This window comes from Oryzias melastigma, linkage group LG18 (assembly GCF_002922805.2).
Source record: "Oryzias melastigma strain HK-1 linkage group LG18, ASM292280v2, whole genome shotgun sequence".
In the NCBI taxonomy this organism is placed as follows: domain Eukaryota; kingdom Metazoa; phylum Chordata; class Actinopteri; order Beloniformes; family Adrianichthyidae; genus Oryzias; species Oryzias melastigma.
Window position 1 is genome coordinate 962,166 of NC_050529.1, and position 22,995 is coordinate 985,160.

A 22,995-nucleotide genomic window follows, 5' to 3' on the forward strand; every position below is an offset into this window, starting at 1 on the left:
AATTCTGGGTGTTTGGGGTTTTCGAGTTTCTGTATTTGATGAACCTCTGACCTCTCCGGTCGGAGGTCCTGGTGCTGCTCAGCTTCAATGGTTTTCTCAGGGGTTTGTACTCCACAGGTTTACCCGTGCGTCATGTGGGCGGGTCTTTTGCCCCCCCTGGCAGCGATGCATTGAGGGGGTGTGTTCCTGTAAGCCCCCCTACATGTGTCCCAGAGATGGCGTGAAACCCGTTTGTGTGAGGAACCACAAGAGGTACTTCTCCTACTGCCAGGTAACGCACGCCGCTCGCCACACGGTTCTGGTTTCACTCCGCTGTCGCTGACCGGTCGTTGGTCTGTGTGAACAGGCAATGGCGATGTCGTGCATGAGCAAGACGCCCCTCCTGTCCCACTTCGGCGAGCTCTGCGGGGGTCCGTCAGCACCGACAGGCTGATTCTTCAGACGCTTTGTGCTGTTAGTCTGAGAAAATGTCGCTTTGATTGCAGAAAAAATAAAGAAGTTCAGAAGCTCAGTAGACAAAACAACCGGCGTCGTCAAGATCTTCCTCCCTGACAACACAGCAGGGGAGGAGCTACTGGTGTGCCACGATCAGTGGGACATAGCGGCGGCGAATGTGGCCTGCAGGGAGGAGCATCAGAATCCAGAGCTGAAAAGCAGGTAAGGCCGACGGCGTTCTCAAGAAGCCGAACGTAAAACAAAAACAATATGTTACAAGGGGAACCATTAACTATATCACAGGCAAGCGTGTTCCAATAAATTGACAATATTTAGTGATCACCACCATCCACACAAATCTGGCACTGCTGGGCAGCCCCGCCCACTCCTATTTAAAGGGACCTTAATGGCCGAGCCACACCCTACAGGTGTCACCCATCACAAATAGAAGTTAAAAAAAACAGCAGTAAACAGCAAAACACAAAAGGGGCGTGGCAAATGCAAACAAACATGTCAATGATTTCATTCCATCAAACTATTAGTGCAAAGGTGAGCTGACACCTGTGCTCAGGTGAGAGAGTCATTTTTTCCTGACATAAAACGGTGCATCACGTGAATATTGAAGTCACTTTTTAAAGGACATTGTTCAGCCTATCAGATTTGAATATTTCCCTGGACCATCAAATGACAGAGATTATTGGTTCAATCTGTCAGTGGGAGGGACTTGAGCTTTAGTCTGACACTAGCCCCACCCACTGGAGGTTAACTGACCTCAGAAGCAGGTTCAAAGCTCTGCGTGGTTATTGATTCATGAGTTGGAGGTTGTTGTTTGTCTTCATTGTTTTACTAAAGTGTAGGTTTTCTCCAAACATGTTCATTATCATGAAGGACAGGTACACTGAACCTCAGTTCCTCCTGCAGGGGCGCAGCGTCAGCCTTCGCCGTCGACTACTCCGAGATCCGCGGCGGGGATCAGGAGCTCCCGCGGCGGTGCGTTACGGTCCGCTGCCAGGGCTTCGAGTTATCTCTGGCCGAGTGTGAGATCTACAACAAGGTGGACATCGGTGACGGGGCGGTGGCTGCAGCTCGCTGCTACGAGTCCGAACCTGAGGGTCAGTGCAGGAGAACAGGACCACACTCAGTCCAGCAGCTGTTACCGGTTTGGTTTCTCAGGTCTGGGTCTTCCTGAACCGAATGCAGCAGTTTAGTGGAGCTCGCTTTGGTGGAGAGGACCAAATCTGTCCCAACCGTACCACTCTGACCCTAAGAAACAGCAGAACTGGAAGGAGAAATGATCAAAAGTTTTTAGATGATTAGAAAGAATAAGAGGACCAACATTTGTCATTAGTATTTCTGAGGTAGAAAAATTCCAAATTGGACCAATCCAGCAACTCCAGCTGCATGAAGACCTTTTTACAACACATGAATCACACTGCACTAAACAGAAGCATAGGAAACTAAATAAGAATAATAAATAAATGGAAGTCTCAAGCACTGATGTACTGGTGATGCTGTTGTTCAGTGTCATGACACCACACTCTGGTGCACGTGTCAAAGTCAAGGCCCGGGGGCCGGATCCGGCCCTCCGGGTAATTCTATCCAGCCCTCCAGATCATTTTATTATATTGTAGCAGCACTCTTGGTCTGATGTTTCTTATGCTCATTTCTAACTAGTATAAGTTTAACAAAATATATTTTTATGGGTAGCAAAATATTGAAAGTTTTTTAGTATTAAGTTAATTTATTCTGGAATAATATTCCTGATTTTTTATTATCAATAGTTATGTTAAAAAGTTAAGGATTTAAAGTTTAAAAAATTTCCATTCTGATAGCTTTTTGGATTATTTTGACATTCACTAAGATTTTTTAAGCTATTTTGGAGTGTAGTTAACATTTCAGCTACGTGCTAACTGTTTCAAATAATTCAGGCTTTCTTAAAAGTTTTCAGGCTACTTTGGAGTTTAGCTAATATTTCAGCTACATGCTAGTTATTTGGTTAATTTCAGCTTGTTTTTTTCAAAGTTTTTAAGGCTGTTTTGGAATCAGGCCAATATTTACATGCTTGGTGTTTTTGCTAATTTTTAAACGTTTTTTAGGATCTTTTGAAGTTTAGCAATTTTTTCAGCTACGTACTAGCTGTTTCGTCTAACCTAAGTTTTTTTTTTTTTTTTTCAGTTTTAAGCTAATTTTGCATCTAGCTAATATTTTAGTTGGCAATCAGCTTCAGTCCCTTAAGCTATTAGCTTCAGTTTTTTCAACCATCAGCTTATCAACTTTAGCGTTTTCAGCTATCAGCTTCAATGTTTTTAGTTATGAATTTCAGCTTCTTCAGCTATCAGCACTAGCATCTTCATTGGCCAAATTCAGTTTACAGCATTCACACTAAGACGTCACACTCATGATCTCTCCTGAAATCCTTTCTGAGTCCTCAAGAACTTTAATTTCAACAGAGAAACTCTTAAAACGAGGAGTTCCTTCATGAATTCTTGTGAACAAACCAGGACCTTCGAGCATGAGCAGCTTTAATGATTATAAGGAACCACTGAGGAAAGTTATTGTTGGAGTTGTCTAATGTGAGATTCTCTCCGCTGATGATCTCCTGATGTTCCTCCTGCAGACTGTGGCTTCACGTGTGCCAACGACAAGTGTGTGTCTCTGAACCAGACATGCGACGGCGTCGACGACTGCGGCGACCGCAGCGATGAGATGTGCTGCAAAGGTAAACAAACACAAATGGAACAAACATTTTGAAAAGCGGCGTCTTCAAGCGCTTCGTCTGTGTCAGATTGCAGGAATGGAGCGTTCCACTGCAACACGGGGGTGTGCGTGCACCCGGACGCCGTCGGCGACGACCAGCTGGACTGTCTGGACGGTGAAGACGAGTCGTCCAATCACCAGGATTCCTTCAGTAAACCTTTTTATGTTCTGTTTGCGTTGACAGGTTTGAGTGTTTCCTGTGAGTTATACTGAAGTGTTTTCTTTCTGCTGCAGCTCTCAGAACCGCCAAACAACAAGCAGAACCTTCAGGTAAATCACGTTTGCAGACGACTGTCAGAACTCTGCCACAGCTGACACTTTATGATTGTTTCTTTTTCTTTCCTTCAGAATACGTCTCTCGCAAAAACGGTGAGTTTTTGAGGCTGTTAGCTTCACTCTAATGCTACGACTGGTTAACCCTTTAACACCTGAGGCGTCGCCAGAGAGACAGAAATACAAAATCTTAGCAAACGTAACTTTAAACCATTAACACGATAGGTGAGCATACTGCTTTTCTTCTACTGGAACTATCAAGTTAACGGCGGAAAAGTTACAGTAAATCAAAGAACATAAACACTGGAGCTCAAAAGATGAAGCTCCGCCCACTATCTCTTTTAACTAACTAAATCACAAGCTGGTGCTGATTTAAATTTTTAGTGGCTTGAAAGCAATAATTGTCATAGTTTATGCGTGGAAGTGAAAACGTTCTCTCTTTTTAAGAAATAAAACTTACTTTTGGATTTGTATGTTTGAAGATTTATTAACTTTACTGATAAAAATGATTCAAATGGTAAAAAGCTTAAATTATAATGATACACACTTTTGAAGTTTTTAACTTTTGTTTAAGGAAAAATAACATTTTGTTCAATGAAATTATTACCTTAATCTGAATTTTTACGTTTTTGGCTCAAAAATAATTTTTTTTATCATTCAAACGTTTACTGTACCAGAGACCTGGACTAAGTCATCTATGGAAAACGGTTTACTTCTGGCTCCAACCAAATGAAGCTGATTCAGAGGCCATTTTTTAAGATGCAGATGTCGCCATGTTGGAGCCAGATTTCTATAGCAACCACTCTCACCAATCAGGCCACACCCCACCACTTGAAAGCTGGCTACATGAATGTTTTGAACATTGAACAAGGGGTCCAGCAGGCTCCGCCTACTTCAATTGAGGCACCTGATTGATCAATTTTTAACCTGAATTACAGAGAAAGTATCATGAAAGAAATGTGAGAATTCTCAAGAAGCTGTTTTAGGTATCAAGAATGTTTATTCTGACCAATTGAATAACTTTTCTTGGAACCAGCAGGTACCTCCTGTTTGGAACACCGGGGGGCGGGGTCACTTAGTCCAGTTCTCAGATACAGTCAAATGACAGCTAAACAATTGATCATTCAGGATTTCAGGATTAGGATTTTACAAATTGAAAGACTTAAATTCGAACTCGTTTTCACCTCAGAGACTAGAACCACCAGACGTCTGCTGGAGTCCAAACTGAACTGCGGGATTCCCAACATGGAGCTGGTGGATGACACAGAGGAGCAGACGCGTGGGCAGAGAAGCAGAAAGAAAAGGGTGGTGGGAGGAATACCGGCCAACCCTGTGAGTTAAAGAACATCTGGAGCAGATCCGGTTTCCTGTGAAGCAGAACGTTCATGTCTTTATAGCAAAGACATCATCATTGGTTTAGTCAAACACACAAACTCGATGTTTCTGTTGGAGCCATTTCTCCACCTTCTGTCTGAACTGTTGTGAGAAGTTTTCATGAGCTGGTGGTGGTCTGGTTGATGTGATCTCCTGTGGGCCCACAGACTCAGATCCAGTGGCAGGTGGCTCTGCAGGAATACAACAAGATCGACTGTGGAGGAGCTTACGTGGGCGGGTGCTGGGTCATCACTGCAGCTCACTGCGTCAGGTACGAACTACAATCGGATCAGAAGTTTTTTACTGCTTTGTTTTTGCCTCATTAGCATATTCACAATACCTGTAACTCCCAACCATAAGAATACAGACTAATACCACTAAAACGTTACTGTGAGTACGCTAACTCTGCTATTGTTAGCCACATTAGCGTATTCACAATAATTGTAAGTCTCAACTTTCTTTACAGCTCGTAAAAAAATGACTTATACCACTAGAATTAACGTTACTGTAACTATGCTAACGAGCTAACATTCGCCCTATTAGCATACTCACAATACCCGTAACTCCCATTCATAAAAACACAGACTTATACCACTAAAATGAACATTACTGTGACTTTGCTAACTCTGCTAACATTAGCTGCATTAGCGTATTTACAATACCTGTTACTCCTAAACATAGAAATACAGACTTATACCACTATAACTAACGTTACTGGATCTGCGCTAACTCTGCTAATGTTAGCCACGTTAGCGTATTCACAATACCCATAACTCTTAACAATAGAAATAAAGATTTATCGTTGCTTAGGCTAATGCAGCTAACAATAGCATCGTTAGCGTAGTCACAGTAATGATAGGTCTGTATTTTTTTTTTCACACATTACTGTGATGATGCTAACCCACAAATTTTTGGGTAAATCTTAAAAAAAAAAACACAGCGACTCATTAGCTGTGTTAAATACCTGTAGGCTAACTCCTAACCTTGTTTGCAATGATTCAGCGATTGTGACGCTAATTACAAAACTTATTTGCAGCACCAAAAAACAAAAAACAACCCAACATCATGACACCTTACCTGCATTAGAGTATTCACAACACCTGTTTGGAACACGTAATGTAACTTTTTCCGCTAAGACTAACATTACTGTGAGTACGCCTACTCCGCTAATGCTGGCCACATTAGCGTATTCACAATACTTGTGCCTCCCAACTTTGTTTGCAGCACATAAAAATTTGACTAGTACCACTAAAACTAGCATTACTGTGACTACGCTAACTCTGCTAGCGTTAGCCGCGTAAGCCCCGTTAGCATGTTCACAGTAGCTGTAACTCTCAAATTGTTTTGCAACACATAAAAAAAGACTGATACCCCCAAAACTAATGTTACTGTGACTATGCTAACTATACTAGCATAAGCCATGTTAGCCTAGTCACAAAAACACAAACTACTTTTTCTAAGTCGCTTGTGTTTTTGCAATGTGTGACCATTTACATGAAGCAAAAGGTGGAGAAATAAAGAAATATTTTCACACACGTCAAAGTTTAAAATGGTCATATTTGTTCAAATTCAGTTTATTTATTCATACAGTCTTTTTATTATATACATTTATGTTATTATATTAAATACAGTCTAAGACAAAGTAAAGAGGTTAAAGCTGGTTCTCATATTCCTTAAGTTCATCGTTTTTGTCTTTACCAGACCGAATCCTGCTGCCTTCAAGGTCAAGTTCTCTCTGTGGAGAAAGTATTCCCCTCAAGGAACCACCGATATCATTCCTGTGGAGCAAATCATCATTCATCCACAGTAAGACCATCTTTGTGGATTCAGACACTTCAGACCTCCATGTTATCAGACATTTGTAGCTAAAGTGTTTTTGTGCAGCTACAACCCCGCCACCTACCAAAACGACATCGCTCTGGTCAAACTGGAGAAGTATCCCTACAAAGACTTCTGCGTGGAGGAGAACCCGGCCATCCGAGCCGTCTGTGTGCCATGGTCCACGGAGCTCTTCCAGCCCAACCACACCTGCAGCATCTCCGGGTGGGGTCGGACCAAAGGTGAGGACGTGGAAACTGGTCTTTCCAGTCTTTAAGTAACATTAGTGTTTTCTGGGTCAGTCACTTTACAATGACTTCTTTACCAAATATAGAGTTTATGTCTGTTTCCATTTAAGTAGTCCACTTCTTTACAGCTTAGCTTAAGATTCTCCTTAGACAATATATTGAAAGAAATTGACTTTAAAAACATTGCCAACTTGTTTATTTGTGCGTTACTGTAAACACTATTTTAGTTCTATTCTATTCTATTGCATTCTCCTGAAGCTCTTTTAAATATTGGTCAAATGTTTCTCTAACAAGAGTTCAGTAAACCATTTTGGTGTTGAAGCCAAACACGTTTCTGTTTATGGTCCAGATTGGACCAAAGAACAAATGGTTAAGGACCTCTCTGGAATAGAGAGCTCAGCACTTGTTAATGTCATTAAAAGAGGAGGAGCCAAAAAAACCCTCGTCAAGATCGATGAGTTGCGTTTGACTCGTGTGTCCGGTCGGTCACTGTTGAGCTAACACAAAGACTGTCCCTACAGCGGGAAGGTCCTCCGAGGTGCTGCTCTGGGCCAACGTGTCGCTCATCGAGGGCTGCCAGTCGTCCTACAAGCACCGCTTCAAACCCGGCATGATGTGTGCGGGTAAGTGCGCACGCCGTCTTTCAAGTTTCCCATTAAACTACTACAGAGAGAACAGGTGTAACCATGTTTGTGTTCAGGTGATCCGGAAGGCAGCGTGGACTCGTGTCAGGGGGATAGCGGGGGTCCTCTGGTTTGCCAGGACCAGCTGGGAGTGTCCTACCTGTGGGGCATCGTCAGCTGGGGGGAGAGGTGTGGACAGCCTGGGTTCCCTGGAGTTTACACTCAGGTAAAGAAAACTGATGGAGGAAGAGTTTTGAAGTAAACCAGGAGACGAGTGGAACCTGTTCCACACTTCAATGGATTAGAACAGGGATGTCCATCACAGACCGCATTCCCGTTTGGTTTCCAACATATCCTGCTCTTCCATGTCCTAGTTGAGTACACACACCTGATCCAGGTAATCAGACATGAGTAGAGCATGGATATCTGGAATAGGTGAAGACACACCAGTCCTTGAGGCCTGGAGTACTCTGGGTTAAACAAAGGCTTGACCAATCATCATCCATCTTTTACTGACCAATCATCCTCCATCTTTCATTGACCAATCATCATCCATCTTTCATTGACCAATCATCATCCATCTTTTACTGACCAATCATCATCCATCTTTCATTGACCAATCATCCTCCATCTTTCATTGACCAATCATCTTCCATCTTTCATTGACCAATCGTCTTCCATCTTTCATTGACCAATCGTCTTCCATCTTTCATTGACCAATCATCCTCCATTTTTCATTGACCAATCGTCTTCCATCTTTCATTGACCAATCATCCTCCATCTTTCATTGACCAATCATCCTCCATCTTTCATTGACCAATCGTCTTCCATCTTCCACTGCTCCTATCCTCTGTTTCTGGGTTTTCTGGTGTAGAGGTAGGCGTCGACCTCTGATTGTAATGTCACAGGTTTGGTGGTGACCAGCTCAGTGGCCTTGTAGTAGAGTGTCCGCCTTGAGACTGGAAGGTGGTGAAATCAAATCCAGGCCGAGTCAGACCAAAGACTCTAAAATGGGACTCAGACCCTCCCCTACTCGACACTCAGCATTAGGTGGTTGGGTTGGGTTCCTGGGTCTACAGCTCACCACTCCCCCAGGGGAGGGGTTAAATGCAGAGAACAGATTTCACGCACCGTGGTGTGGGACAACTACTGGGACTCTAACTTTGGTTCCGGCCTAGTATCAAAACGTCTTTGGAAAAGACTTTGAACGCCACACTGCTCCTGGTGGTTCCAGGTTGGCACTAGTGCAACTGTGTGTGACTGAAAAAGACTGTGACTGTAAAGCACATTAGCCTTTATAGGTATAAACCTTTTTCAACCATCCCACAGTTGTGTCAAGGAGACAGAGGTCAGTGTGGTACCTACACCAGGAGGAAGTTCTGAGAGCTCCATGGTTACAGCTGAGAGATCAAACTGGTGTTAGCTAGTAACTCACAGGCCTGAATTAAAAGCCTAACACCGCTCAACCATCATGTCTCTGGCAGGTTGCCTATTACTTTGAATGGATCCGGAGTCACACCGGTTGGCCCGCAGTCACCAAATTCAACTCCTAATGAGAAGAACCTCCACCGCCTGGACGGAAGGTCGTGGAAACCAAACGGTCCTCATGGTTTGGTTGAGTTTGCAGACGCCATCCTGACCATCATCGTTCCAGCAGATTCTGTTCAGGGAGAACTTTTTCTTTCAAACACTGCTGGTTCCTTAAAATGCTACAACACAATTCCATTTACGGATATTAGCATGAATATTAAGAAAGGTTTAGAGTGACGAAGATTTCATTTTCCACTTCCAGGTGTGAAAACTCATCAAAGTTCAAAGTTTTCTGTCATAACTTTCTCCTTTATTTTGGTAAAAATATTCCTACTTAAAAACAAGTAGAACATTTATCAAATAAAATTAGTTTTAACTAAATAAAGATTATATTGGAGTTGGAAATTGTTTACTGTATTAATTTATGTTCTCATTAACATTTTAATACAAGCAGATAAGCGAAAGTGTTTTTGCTCAAATCAAGATAAAACTCAGAAGTCTTTTCATGGTTTGGAGCCGAGGCAGACTGAACAGGAAAAGACTCAAAGTGCAGACGTGATGCTGATGATGAAGCTGAAACTCTCAGCTCCTGTCATTCTGGATCTGGTCCACCGGCAGCTGCAGCTGGATGGCGCTCCGGAGCCTCCTGAGATCCGCCTCCACCTGAACACACACATAGAGAGGGTCTTTCAGGTCCTGGTTCTACCTCTGACTGATGTGAAGGTCTAACACAGCAAACATCTTCAGCCAGTTTGAGGAAATCACCGTTGCCAGCTCGTCCTTCAACTTGTTGTACTTTTGAACGTCAAACTTCTGGAGTGCAGCTTTCTTGTGGAAGTGGAGCAGGAAGTGACGGTCTCTTATGTCTGGGAAGACGACGTCCTGCAAGGAGACAAAACTTACTTCAACCTGTGAACATCCTTGTTATTTATGGAGTCATTTTTTTAACTCTCTCAAAAAATACCACTGCTAAAGATGCTAATTGTGCTAATGTTGCTTAAAATGCTAGAATTTTGCTCAACATCATCAACGTTTTTGGTGTTTGCAAATTTTGGTGAGTTTTTGAATCTGTGGCGAGGGTCAGATTTTCTCTCAAAGAGGAGTAAGAAATGAGATTCTCAAAAACACTCTGGTCCTTGCACTCCAGGACTTCTGCAGGATGGAACAACACATTTTTATAAATTTGAACCAAATCCCAAAAGGAAGAAGGCAGTGAGAATCAGATAAAGACAAGTAGACCTGACTAGCATTGGTCTGTAGAACATTTATCTGTTTTCTGATTCACCTCTCAGGGTTATGGGGTTGCTGGAGCCTATCCCAGGGTACTATTTAGCAGAGGCGGGGTTTATCCTAGATAGGTCGCAGATCTGTCACTGGGGCAGACAGACATACCTAAGCGACAATTTGTAATCACCAAATAATCTTTGAACCATGTGTCTGGAGGGTGGGAGGAAATAGAAAACTCACACATTAACACAGAGAATATGCATAGAAAGAACACAGCTGGGGTTTGAACTAAGGTTTTCTACAAGTGAGGGGAGAGTGTTGACCGCTACACCACTGTGTCACCCTCTGTTTAACCTTTTTAGTGTCAGTGTCATAACCTGGAATATACTTGTATCACATGGCATAAATATGTCCCTCTAAAACAAGGTATTTATTTAACTTGGGATTTGAACCCTTAACCACTGCTTACCCAACATGCCGTTCAACCCACTGACAAACAAACCCGTCTTTATCAGTCTAAACCCAAACGAAACCCTTCTGTCTGAACTTTAAAACCAGACACCTGCATCCAGGTGTGAATCATCACAGAGGCTCCTCCCTCACAGAGTCTGGGTCTCACCTGCTTGGTGAGGAGGTAATACCCAAAGAAGATCATGCTGGTCGTGCAGGAAATGAAAAAGGTGATTGGTTCCATCACGTCCCAGGCAAACACATACCTGAAAGGCAAACACAGCAGTTTCCAGAACACGGGACAGTTATCGGTCCATCTGCACGCGGGCTGGTCCTTACCAGGTGAGGTATCCCAGGAACCCCCCCTGCAGGGACAGGTAGGCCAGTCCTATCCATCCCAACATGGAAGCTCTCGCCTCGGCCTTCACTGCCATCTGGACTCTCACCTGCGTTCAGAAGGTCTGTCAGTGCAACCAAACCCATTTCGGCGTCAAAGCAGGCGTGGTCCACTGACCTTCTCCAGAGGCTGCAGCTGCTGCTGGAGATCCTCCTGTTTGACCAGCAGCTGTGAGTGCTGGATGTGCAGCTGCTGAGGATGAGTCAGGGCCGAGTGGAGAAGGTGGACCAAGTACTTCATGTCATCCAGACCCAGCATGTGTTCGTGAGACGCGCCTGAAGGGAAGGAAGGTTGAGGAGAACGTTGGTATCTCCGTTTACTTCATCCAAACATTCATCTGTTGATAATCAAAGCCCACCAGACGGAGACAGAGTACCTCGTCCAAGTGAGCGGATGTTGTAGGTAGTGTCATTGAGGACGAGCTGGAAGTCCTTGTTGAGAACCGTTTCCATGGAGGTACAGAGTGAGATTCTCTGACCATCTAAAGCAAAGATCAAAGACTTCAGAGGAGCTGGAGATTCACTCTTACGTTCACACTGGAGTTAAAAAAAAAAACAGAAGTTCAAGAGACCACTTCCAGGGAAAACACTATGCAAACGCTCACGAATGAGTGTTTTGGACTCTTGCTTTCATGAGTCACTAAGCAAGTTTCTACAACCGTTTTTAGGCTGTACGTACAAAATGCATAGTCATGGAACAACGTCAAACCAGACTACACTGTGACCAATCAGAAACTGGTTGTGTTCACAGAAGTACCAAAATTGATCAGGAAGGACAAATGAATAATTGCAATTTGTATCCGTCCAGAATTCTATGACACAAAGTCTTTCATTTACCGGAATAGAGCAGTGAAAGTAAAAACCTGGAGGGAGATTCACCACTTTAACATCTCACACCAAGACTACCCAATACTAGCGCATATCTGCCAGACTGCCACTGTAAGTGCTGGACATGTGCTAACATTGGGTAGCCACAGACCAGTGTGAACATCATGTGATAAAAGAGCATTCAACGCGCTTCACATTCTCAATCCTGGTCCTTGAAATCTACCACCCTGCCTGCTTACTGCTGATTACCTGGACCAGGTGTGTTCACTCAATCAGAATGTGGAGACATGTGATGGAGCTAATCAGCAGCTAGCAGGGCTTGGAGATCTGGAAAAGTCAGGGTGGTAGATCTGGAGGACCAGGAATGAGTAGCCCGGCTTTACTCTCTCACTGAGCAGATACAGTTTGGAACAGCAGTCCTCACCCGACAAAATAAAAGCATGTCAGAGATTCCTCTCAGTGTCTAAAACTACAAACAAGTGTTCTCCAAATAATTTTAAAAATGAGGTATTGATCTTGAAGCGGCTGCGGAAGAGCAAACTTGTCAAGTTTACTTATCGTTGAGCAATGCGGCGTGATTGGACGTGATTTCTGTGACTGTAGTGTTTCTTGACAGTCGCATGTCGATTCCTATCAGGAGTCAGAACTCTGTTTTTCCTCTTTAGCCACCAGCGGGAGGCGTCTCCAGAGTTCTGACTGCACTACATCTCCCAACAACCCCAGTCCACAGATCCTAGATACCACTCACCTGATATTCATTGACAATCACCCACAGCACACTTAAGCGCTGCACAGAGGCTCACTCAGTGTGAAGTATTGTTTGTACCATCCTGCCTGCATTACTGAGCATTTCTACCTGGACCTGATCTTCAGATTCTGACCTTGATTGCTTGCTGCCTGCCCTGACCCTCATCTGGACTCTGATAACTCTAGTCTCTTCTTGGATGATCTCATACTTGTGATTGACCTCTGCCTGTTTGACTCTGATTTATCTTTGTTGACTTTTAGCTGTGCTTAGTTCCTGTCTGAACTAATGAACCTGCTGCATGTGGAACCATCTGTCTGCCTGTTTGTGACAATTCCGGACAATCCTAAAAGACACATCTGCACTCCCCTAAGACGCGCCGCTCCTCTCTACGGAACAGACAACCCAAAAACCTGCAGAATCCGTATGAGTAAACCCCCGTATGGATAGTTGCGGTTAAGGCTTCCGGCTTAAGGGAGTATTTTAAGGTGCAACATGGGTATCTAATGCAGAGAAAAGCATGAAAGTTTTGTGTTGGTGTCGAGTCTCTGTATGAGTGTGAGTGCGTACCGTCACTGAGTAGCACGGCGGTGTGAATCCCGGGGTCTTTGGCGCGGATGTCCCTCAGCAGGTCTTCCACTGTGGTCAGCATCGGCGTCAGAGTGAAGCGGCCCTCGTGACCCGCAGGCAGCCGGAGGGAGAGAACGGGCCGCCCAAAGCTGTGGCGAACAAACCCATCTGAAGAAGAAAGCGGCGGGAGACGTAGATGAAGCTCACAGGTGAACAGCTGTGGACGCTCCTGTGTCTCCGAGGTTTCAGAAGACTGAAGGAAAAACCCGAGGGAAGACTACAGGAGAGCATAAAGACCATCCAGAACTGCCAACATTTCAAAGAGCTCAATGGTTTTAGTAAAAACTAATAATCTTGGCCCAACTCTACAAACACTTCGTCTGCACGTCTCTAGAACTCAATTGAGACATCTCTTAATTTTGGCATGCCACAAGGCTCTACTGTAAGACATCCCTCTTTTTATGGTCATTTTAGATTCCTCCTGGTGGTATTTAATTAGGTTGGTGTTTTAGTTGATGGCAGCTGTCCTATTTATGACCCAACTAGGACTCACTCAAACAGAACTTCTGTCTCTAGATGCTAGATAAGTTTAAGGACATAAAATATCTGATTTATTGAAATAATTCAAACTAAAGTAGACAGATACCCAATTTACCCCTTATCTTACCCTGTCTCTCATTTTCTCAACCCTTTCATCTCCAAGACAAATAAGATACTCCCTCAATCTTAGGGGTCACCGGATGGATTTGGGGTTAATCTGAGGACAGACTCTGGTATTTGTCAGAACTGGCTGTTTAGAGCTATAACTGGACCAACTGTGACAAACTGTGGATGACCTCAGAAGGGTTTGGCTACACTCAAGCCTCGTTTCCACTGAGTGATCTTGTCAGGTAGGGACTAGTACGGTACGGTCCAGTTAATTGTGCCAAGCATTTCCACTCAGGTAAGCCTCGCTTTCACTGAGCGGTTCGTTTTCACGGCGCATGGGTGGTGTAGACCGCTAGCGTGTCATACTCAATAAACTCCTGTTGTGACAGTAAAATCTGCCCAACACTAGAGACTCTCAGCCCGGATCTGTTTGCTCAGCTGTTGGACAGGACATAAAAAAAAGAATACAGCGGCTTTACCCCAACCGACCAATCAAACCGTATGGCTCGGTGGAAACGAGGCTTTAAGATCTAAATGAAATTAATAAATAAAATGAGATGAAAGATACTATGATGACTGTGAGCTCTTCTGTGTTCTTCTGGACCAGTTCAAACTTCATTTTGCTTCAACATGTTCCTGCAGGCGACAGAAACAGAATCCTGTCACCCGGATCTGGATCCACTTAGTCTTCATGACTTTCTGAGCTGCTCCAAGAATGTGATAAACCAAAACATCTGGAGGAGGTTGTTCTGAGGAACCAACACATTCTCATTCCAAAGACCACACAGATTGATGTTTGGCTAAGGACCGTTTTGTGTCACGTTTTACATTTTAGGTGTCTGCAACTCACCGTTATTTCACAAGCTGGATGTTTCCATTAAATCATGGGTCCCCAACCTCTGGGTCGTGAACGGAACCGGTCCAGCATATTGGTACTCAAATCTGGTACTGGTTCAGGTTCGGGCCCAGATTGCACCAGGTACTGCATCTGGTGCCGCATTAGGGTTAGGTTACCAGGTCAGGTTACCGGTACTGGACGCGTCCTGATGACTAGTCTGTGTTCGGTACCGCATCCGGTTCTGTGTCCCAAAGGTTGCGGACCCTTGATTTTACAAACAGCCAGAACATCAAAAAAAGATGAGTTGGGTACCGGAACATTGTAATCTAACCCTGACCCGAATCGGTACCAGGCATGGTGCCAGGTGCAAACTGGGCCTGAACATGAACCAGTACCAGATTTGAGTACCAATGTGGTCCACGTCCTGGTAGTGGACCTGTTCTGTTCAGGACCTAGAGGTCGGGGACCCGTGATTTAATAGGAACAGTCAGCACCCCAAAAAGCGACGACTTGGGAACACAAAACTTTAAAAAATGACGACTTGGGGATGAAAATGTGTTGGAGGAACCCATTGAAATGAGCAGAAGTGGAAGTCTGTGTGAACATTGACTTAATTTTGGTCTAAAAGCAAATCTTCTTAACAATATTCATATCTGTTGGTCACAGACTGAGTCACAACTGATTCTATTGATGCAGCACGCTTTACAGAAAAGCGGAACTTCTGGCTCGACAGGATGTTTGTTTGTTGTTCTTCTGAACCGTCAAAGTGAGTCTGAGATCCAAAGATCAACTGAGACACAAAAACCTTCTGAAGGATGTTGAAAGAGGAGGGACAAAAACAGCTGAAGGAGAAAATCTGCATCTTTAGATTTTTACTCTAACTTGAACCAGCTGAGCAGGTCAGAGAATTTTCCTCCCTTAACAATCCACCGCCAGACAGAAGCCACACCCACAACCGCCTCCAAAGATCCATGCTGATGTGTGTATGCGTACCTTTAACCAGGTGTTTGTCGCTGTAGTTTGAGACAAGGCAGGAGGACCAGACAGGACTTCTCTGGAAGACAAGAGCATCGCATTCATCTGAAACGGCTTTCTGACTCGTTTCTGTTTCAGTTTACTGTTTGTGAACCCACCAGCCCCCTCCACCCCCAAGGTTGGTGGTTCAGAACCAGAACCAAAACACAGCTGAACCCGGTTTTACTCAGAAATATCTACCAAAACGAGTGTGAGGGCCCTCATAATGATACTAACGCGCCATGCTGATGTAAAAATCTTCACAAAACAGCAACTCTTTGAGGTTTTAGCCTTCACAAAACATCAGAACTTCCAGTTTACTCTGTGAAAGATGGATTGAAATGCAGCAAAGATCTGGACACGACAAAGTCAATCATTTACTTTAATGAATTTATGAAGAACAAATTCAAAATATAGAAAAAACACTTTTAAAACAACATTAAATAATTAACATTAACATTATAATACAAGCTTAAATAAAGCTACATTAAAAATATGAATTATTGTTTGATTAATTAATTGAGAATTCAATAAAACCAAAAAAGTGTTTTTCCTAAATGAATAGTTTCTTACTTCAAGTTTCAGGTTTTTTTCTCTGTGGGTTGAAGTGCCCCTCCCCCAACAGGTAACACACATGCACACGCATGTTAACACATGAACACACAGACACGCCCACAAATCCCAGAGCAACACACCCAGAAACATGACGGCCTCAAACCCAGAAAGCAGCAGAAAATCTGAACTCACCACGCAGAGTTTGAACCTTCGGCTGTGGATCACGGCTGACCTGCAGAGGCGTCCGGAGAAGAACATGACCTGAAGCTCTGAGGACAGACTCCCCCAGACAGACCAGACCTTCCTTTATGTGTTGAAATGGAGACACTCCCAAACAGGTTCCAGGCTGAACGTCGGGAGGTGTGGCGGCGCCGGCTGGAGGTTAACTCTTCACTGACAGACTCAGATTTCCATCCTCTTCCTGTCCAGGTTCTCAAAGGGGTCTGGAGTCTTTCTCAAAGAGGGGGCTCACTCTGGACAGGTTACCTGGGCTTAGAGTCACCTGGAGGTCAAAGGTCAGACAGTCAGAGTCAGTCAGGTTATAAACGTCCTCCCAAACTCCAGTCTCCATCACTGCAGTCTGCTGGCTCTGCTCTGAGGACCATCCGGCATGTTCTGCAGAAACCTCCTGACAACAACGAACCTTTGAAAAAGTCCTCCATAGTCTGAGAGATATGATGGAGCGCATAAAGAAAGGGGCGGGGCTTGATCTTTTCTAAACGCTGAGGTGCTGATGGTTTCTGTGATGCTGTTCTGAGCAAGTACATCAATGAGGACAGGAAACAACGCTGATGTTTCAGAGTAAAACTCCCAACCCCAGCAACATCAAAGCCACGAGAGTGATGATCAGTTATAAGTCAAAGATTTCTAACTTTTGGAGTTTGGTTCTGGGAGAGATCACCTCATCGGAACTTTTGCTCTTTAAAAGTCTGTCATTGTTGAACTGAAGGAAGTTCAGCGGCTCTGCAGCTTTTCTGATGATGGTTTAGTGGCAGAGCTGCATAGAGCAGAGTGTCGCCTGCATAGCTGTGAAGCAACAAACACACCGATCATTTGAGATGCATTCAACATATGATGCTCACACTTGATATATTGGGAGGGGCTTCTTCTTCTTTTTCTACTGTAAACAAGTAGTTGGAAGAGGTTTGGTGTGCAAATCTGTGTAATCTTACTCCAGGCTCGATACATGTAAGACTTGGAGTCATAGAATATTTGCTGGACCAAAACTACAATTATCAACAGGCTCACAATACAATATGTATTGCGATACAGGCTCATAATACGATACATATCGCAATACCGGCACAAAATACGATAAGTATCATGATACCAGCTCACAATATGAGATGTATCGTAATATTGACTCACAATATGATACTTATCGTAATACCGGTTCACAATGCAATATATATAGCAAAACTACCTCACAATACGATACGTATGGTAATACTGACTCACAATATGATTCGTATCGTAATACCGACTCACAATACAACACTAATCGTAATACCGGTTCACAATACAATATATGTAGCAAAACTACCTCACAATACGATACGTATGGTAATACTGACTCACAATACGATACGTATGGTAATACCGACTCACAATACGATACGCAACACAAAACCGGCTCATGATACAATACTTATTGCAGAACCTAAGTATCACGATACAGGCTCACAATATGATACGTATCGTGATGCAGGCATACAATAAAATATGTATTGCGATACAGGCTCACAATATGGTGTGCATAGTGATACAGGTTCAGAATACATTATGTATCGTGTGTATGTTTGTATCTCATAAAAAAAAAGTATTGCGATTCAGGTTAACAATACGATACATATCGAGATACAGGTTCACAATACAGTATGTATTGTGATGCAGGCACACAATGCAATATGTGTCGCACTACAGGCTCACAATACGATACGTATCACGATACAGGCTCACAATATAATACGTATTGCGATACAGGCTCACTATACAATATGTATCGTGATACCGGTTCACTATATGAAACTTATTGCGATAGAAGGTCACAATACAATACGTATTGCAACATATCCCAAGAATGTACCAGAACAATTTTACACTTTTTAAAAAAATTTTAAAACCCACCTTGAATTGCCATGTTAGCATATAATATCGGCAAATGGAGTATTGCGATATATCGGCAAATGAATTTTTTTTCTACAGCTTAGTTAATTTCTTCTTCTTAATTGATTTTCAAATGGTTGGTAGTTAGTTAGTTACGAGGATGCCATCCATACGTCACTACCATGTCTGAGTCCCTGACTGGTCAAAGTTCGAACTTTTAACACTCTTTAAATGGACGTGGATTTTGTTCGTAGAGCCCAAAAAATGGAATAAAAAAACTTGAGTCACTACTCAAGTTTTTGACAGATGTACGTGAATTTTGAACACGGAACCCCAAAATGTGCATTTAAAGGTTCTATACCAGGTAAAAGGTAAAATGTGATCATATTTTACTAAAATACAAATTATTTATGACATTAGTTATTTTTGTAAACTCTTTTCATACTCAGAAGTAAAATGACTCAATCTTTGAGGCTCCGCCTTTCACTCATTGTAGGTGGAGCCTATTTCATGAAATCATCCTAGAGCCGGCCTTGTCAGCCTGTCACCTATTTTTTAAAAATATCTTTTTTTTTCAAATATGGACATGCATGTTGTGTATCTGCTGGGCGTTTTATTTTCCTGGAGACACGCCCACCTCTCCGTCTTTGCTCAATAATCCATGTTCAGTCCAGTTCTTCTGATTCGTCACTTTCTTTGCATCTCCATTAGGAAATCTTTTACTTGTTACTTCTCTCTCTGCAGTGTCTTCTCCATATCCCCCGTCCCCTTGCACCATTCTCAGATACCTTCAGGATCCACCCAGATGTGGAGCAGATTTCTCCCCAGGATGTTCTCTGGCACATGCCACCACACAAAGTTTAACGTCCCACTTCAACCATGTTACTTTCCTTTTGTAAAATCATTCCCAGTCATCATTTAAATATGAATGAGCAGTTTTAGCCAGAATCAAAAAGTCTTTGTCACTTTTTAAGATATTCTTTATGCTCAGCGGCAGTAGGTCTTTGGAAATACATTATTGGGTTGTTGGCTTGGAGAAACCCCGCCCCTTCTCCTCTCCATCACGGGAGTTCTGTTTGTAATAGATCAAATCCTTCAGATTAGATCAAATCCTTCAGATTGATCACATGAACAGAAACGTTTGCTGATAAACGCACAAAGATGTTTTTGAAAGTCACAGAAAAAATAAAAACAGTACATTGAAAAAGAATCAGAAGCAGCATGTCTGCACAGTCTGACCCTCTTCCTCCTCTTCCTCCTCTTCCTCCTCTTCCTCCTCTTCCTCCTCTTCCTCCTCTTCCTCCTCTTCCTCCTCTTCCTCTGTCTGCAGCATCGTCTGTCGTAGTAAAGACCGGGTCTCCTGTGGTTCTCTGTTCGAGAGCTGACGTCCTGATCGGAGTGATAACACCGAACCACTGAGGTGTTTGGCCACTCGGCACATGTGGTGTCATTCTGACTGGCAGTGTTCTGACGTGGCAAACGTGAGATTGTAGCGTTGTGTGCAGGGAACCGTGAATGTGTTGCTTTGAATTGCAAAATGTGTGTCGAGATAAAACGAGTGTTAATAACTTGAGGCTTTGCTCTGTGTGTCAGTTTGAATAATTGTTCTGTGAAGCTCAGCTCAGGGTGTTAAGGCTTAGAATAAACTGTAGAAGTCAGAACACTGAGTCATGAAGGGCAGCTGTGGTGCAGTGGTAGACCGGTTGATCAGAAGGTTGAGGGTTCGTACTGATACTGGTGAATAGTATTACTAGTACATACAAATGATGTTTGATAAAACTAGCATTGTGGTTAGCAGAAGTAGCAGTCTTTCCTGGAGCAGTAGAACTAATTTAAATTTCATTTTAAAAGCATTTCTGAAGGAAATGGTTGATTTGAGGTGTCCTTAATGATCAGAATCCTCACCATTTTCTCCAGATCCAGACATATTTCAGCTTTCAGAAGTGCAGCTGCTGTCCGCTGGGCCTGAAGATTCTTCCTGTGATAAGAAACTCTACCAAACAGCTTCACAGGAGTTTCAGAAACTCCATTCTCAGCCGAAAAAACGTTCAAAAACTACAAAGAAACTAAAGACATCCGAGATACAAACATTTATGGAACTGAAAAACACGACCTCAAAGATCATTTTAACTCAGAGGAGAAGAACTGTTTTATTTGAACAAAAGACATCCAGCAAATATACCAATTAAAGTAATTGTTAGTGTTATTAAAAGTTTAACTCTGAGGAAGATCAACACACTGTTTCTTTCTCTGCTCTCTCTGATTTTAACGGCTCATCACTTTCCTAAACGATGTGATCAGATGGAGGATTCACGGATGCTTTTCCAAAATCCAAGGATTTACCTGCTGATCTCCAGGATTAGGTCAGTTATCCTTTGACTTCAGGATCCAGGGGAAACTCCATCATAGATCTGGGAGCCGAAGTTTCCATGGCGATCGTTACCATGTTTGGAAAGGCTTACAGAAGAAAGGGGAGAGGGTTCTCTGGTTGATCCAGAAGGTGCTGTGATGTCAGAGTTAGACAGAACAGCTGGTTGGAGAAAAACTGACTGACGTCAGACCAGAGAGACTCCGGGTTTCGCCTAAAACATCAAAACCTGCAGACAGCCGGCGAACGGAAGTCACGTCTGAGAGAGAGAGTGAGGTCTTAAGGTTGGGCTCGGCAGCAGACAGCAGGTCCCCCACCTCCACCCCCACCCCTCACCTTCACAGACCCAGGTGGGAGGGGCTCAAGTCGAGAGCCGAGGTCGAGTGAAGAACGGAAACCAGAGCAGGAAGCCGAACATCTTGATCCTCCTTCACGTGGTGGCGGCGTCTGCCTGAAGCCTCCTGCGTTTCACTTTCAGGTATCAAACTGAAAACTTCACAGCCGAGGAGAGACGAGCAACGGCAGAATCAACGTTCTTCTGTTCAATCAGAGCAGATCCTGACGGAAAATATTCATCCTCTCTGGGATTTTGATGCTGCGAACTGACGGACACGTTTGTTTGAATGTAAACGTTTTAGTTCAGAAAGTAAAGTAGAAACATCACAAACAATCTGGATCCATGTTTAGAGACTGGATTAAACTGATCATGAGTCTGGCATTGGTCCACCTACACCGGGGTCCAGATCCACATGTGGATCTTTGATCTCTCCATGGAGGATCCTTGGACAAGCAAACAATAAGTCATTTAGACTGCTGATCCAGACATATCGACCGTCAGAGTCAGCAGATCCCTCTAAACAAAACTACCTAAAGAAAACAAATAAACAAAGCCTGTAAACTAAGACTACCAAACTAAAATAACAAAACCCAGCAGTGTAAGACTGCTGATCCAGTCATGTCAGAGTCAGCAGCTCCTGCTAATGACTGCCTAACTGAAAATACCCAAAGAAAACAAATAAACAAAGCCCACAAACTAAGACTAAAATCCTCAAACTAAGATAACAAAACCCAACAGTGTAAGACTTAAGAGGACAATAAAGGAAAAAGTACAAAAAAACAGCATTTTTTTACAGTAAGGATTACTTACTTAGCATTTATTAAATTTAGATGAGTTAATTGTATAAACTGATGTCTGAGGTTCACATAGATGATAAACTATGTAGGTTTTTACATCCTGTTGACCTGAAGACGTCTTGTTTGATCAACTCTACCTCCAGAATGAACAGATTCTGGACATTAAGAGAAAACATTTTGAGAGATGCTAGATTCAGCCTATGGCGCTGTAGTTCCATCTAAAACAAAAACTGTAGCTACGGCAGCATGGAGAAATAAAAAGGATCAAAGCCATAAAAAGAGAATGCAGGAGAGCAGAGCGAAAGTGGAGAAAAACAATCCAACTGTTCATCCAGAAACTTCTAGACCGGAGATGTCACCAGTAACACGTAATTAACACACACTGTAACACACACTGTAACACATACTGTAACACACACTGCAACACACACTGTAACACACACTGTAACACATACTGTAACACACACTGTAACACACACTGTAACACTTTCAAACGCGATTAACGTAAATCCGCTGATTCTGATGCAGGAAAAAGCAGCACAAAGAATCAGAATCAGATACTTCATATAATACTTCACTACTGTAATGCTAGGAAACACCAGACGTGATGCTGGAAGTTCATTCTTGAGCGTGCTTTTAGCAAATGTTGTCGCTACCTGATACTAGCGCATGTTCCTACAGTTGAAAGAGTCTTGGTGTGAAATCTCAAAGCCGTGCAAACCTGGTTAATCTTTCTCCAGTATTCTTCTTTCACAGCTCTGTTCCGATATATGAAAGACTTAATGCTGTAGAATCGTAGCCGGACACAAACCGATCAATTTCTCCTTCAAGATCAGTTTCCAAACGGTTAGCACTTCCTTGTTTTGAAAAGGAAGTTACCAAAAGGTCACTAGCAAATCCAAGTTCCTGTTAGGTCAGAGTTCAACTGGTTTAACTTTCAACACGTATTCAGTGGACCTTAAGACTTGGAATACGTTATTGCAAAAGCCAGAAAGTTGCATATATGTGAGTTTACATAGAAGTGGTTACATTTCTGAGCCTGATGTGAACATTGCTAA

General features: G+C 43.1%; 2 protein-coding genes across 2 annotated transcripts in view; one reads left to right on the plus strand and one right to left on the minus strand.

Moving 5' to 3' along the window:
• Nucleotides 1–9,463, plus strand: part of cfi (complement factor I) — a gene marked incomplete in the record, with an annotated part of 14,262 nt that extends 4,799 nt beyond the window's left edge. Inside the window, 15 exon segments of the mRNA XM_024287732.2 lie at nucleotides 118–271; nucleotides 347–410; nucleotides 486–657; nucleotides 1,357–1,547; nucleotides 3,053–3,154; nucleotides 3,221–3,343; nucleotides 3,427–3,462; nucleotides 3,541–3,561; nucleotides 4,655–4,797; nucleotides 5,007–5,110; nucleotides 6,541–6,645; nucleotides 6,724–6,899; nucleotides 7,427–7,528; nucleotides 7,606–7,754; nucleotides 9,013–9,463. Coding sequence (XP_024143500.1) covers nucleotides 118–271; nucleotides 347–410; nucleotides 486–657; nucleotides 1,357–1,547; nucleotides 3,053–3,154; nucleotides 3,221–3,343; nucleotides 3,427–3,462; nucleotides 3,541–3,561; nucleotides 4,655–4,797; nucleotides 5,007–5,110; nucleotides 6,541–6,645; nucleotides 6,724–6,899; nucleotides 7,427–7,528; nucleotides 7,606–7,754; nucleotides 9,013–9,081 — 1,711 coding nt within the window.
• LOC112155808 (calcium uniporter protein, mitochondrial) overlaps nucleotides 9,286–22,995 on the minus strand; it is a 14,945-nt gene continuing 1,235 nt past the window's right edge. The window contains exons 2-10 of the mRNA XM_036216576.1: nucleotides 16,522–16,831; nucleotides 15,754–15,814; nucleotides 13,275–13,442; nucleotides 11,509–11,613; nucleotides 11,250–11,407; nucleotides 11,075–11,181; nucleotides 10,905–11,001; nucleotides 9,824–9,940; nucleotides 9,286–9,721 (exon numbers count right to left, since the gene is read on the minus strand). Coding sequence (XP_036072469.1) covers nucleotides 9,641–9,721; nucleotides 9,824–9,940; nucleotides 10,905–11,001; nucleotides 11,075–11,181; nucleotides 11,250–11,407; nucleotides 11,509–11,613; nucleotides 13,275–13,442; nucleotides 15,754–15,814; nucleotides 16,522–16,587 — 960 coding nt within the window. The 5' untranslated portion in view covers nucleotides 16,588–16,831 and the 3' untranslated portion in view covers nucleotides 9,286–9,640. The remainder of the gene's footprint in view (nucleotides 9,722–9,823; nucleotides 9,941–10,904; nucleotides 11,002–11,074; nucleotides 11,182–11,249; nucleotides 11,408–11,508; nucleotides 11,614–13,274; nucleotides 13,443–15,753; nucleotides 15,815–16,521; nucleotides 16,832–22,995) is intronic.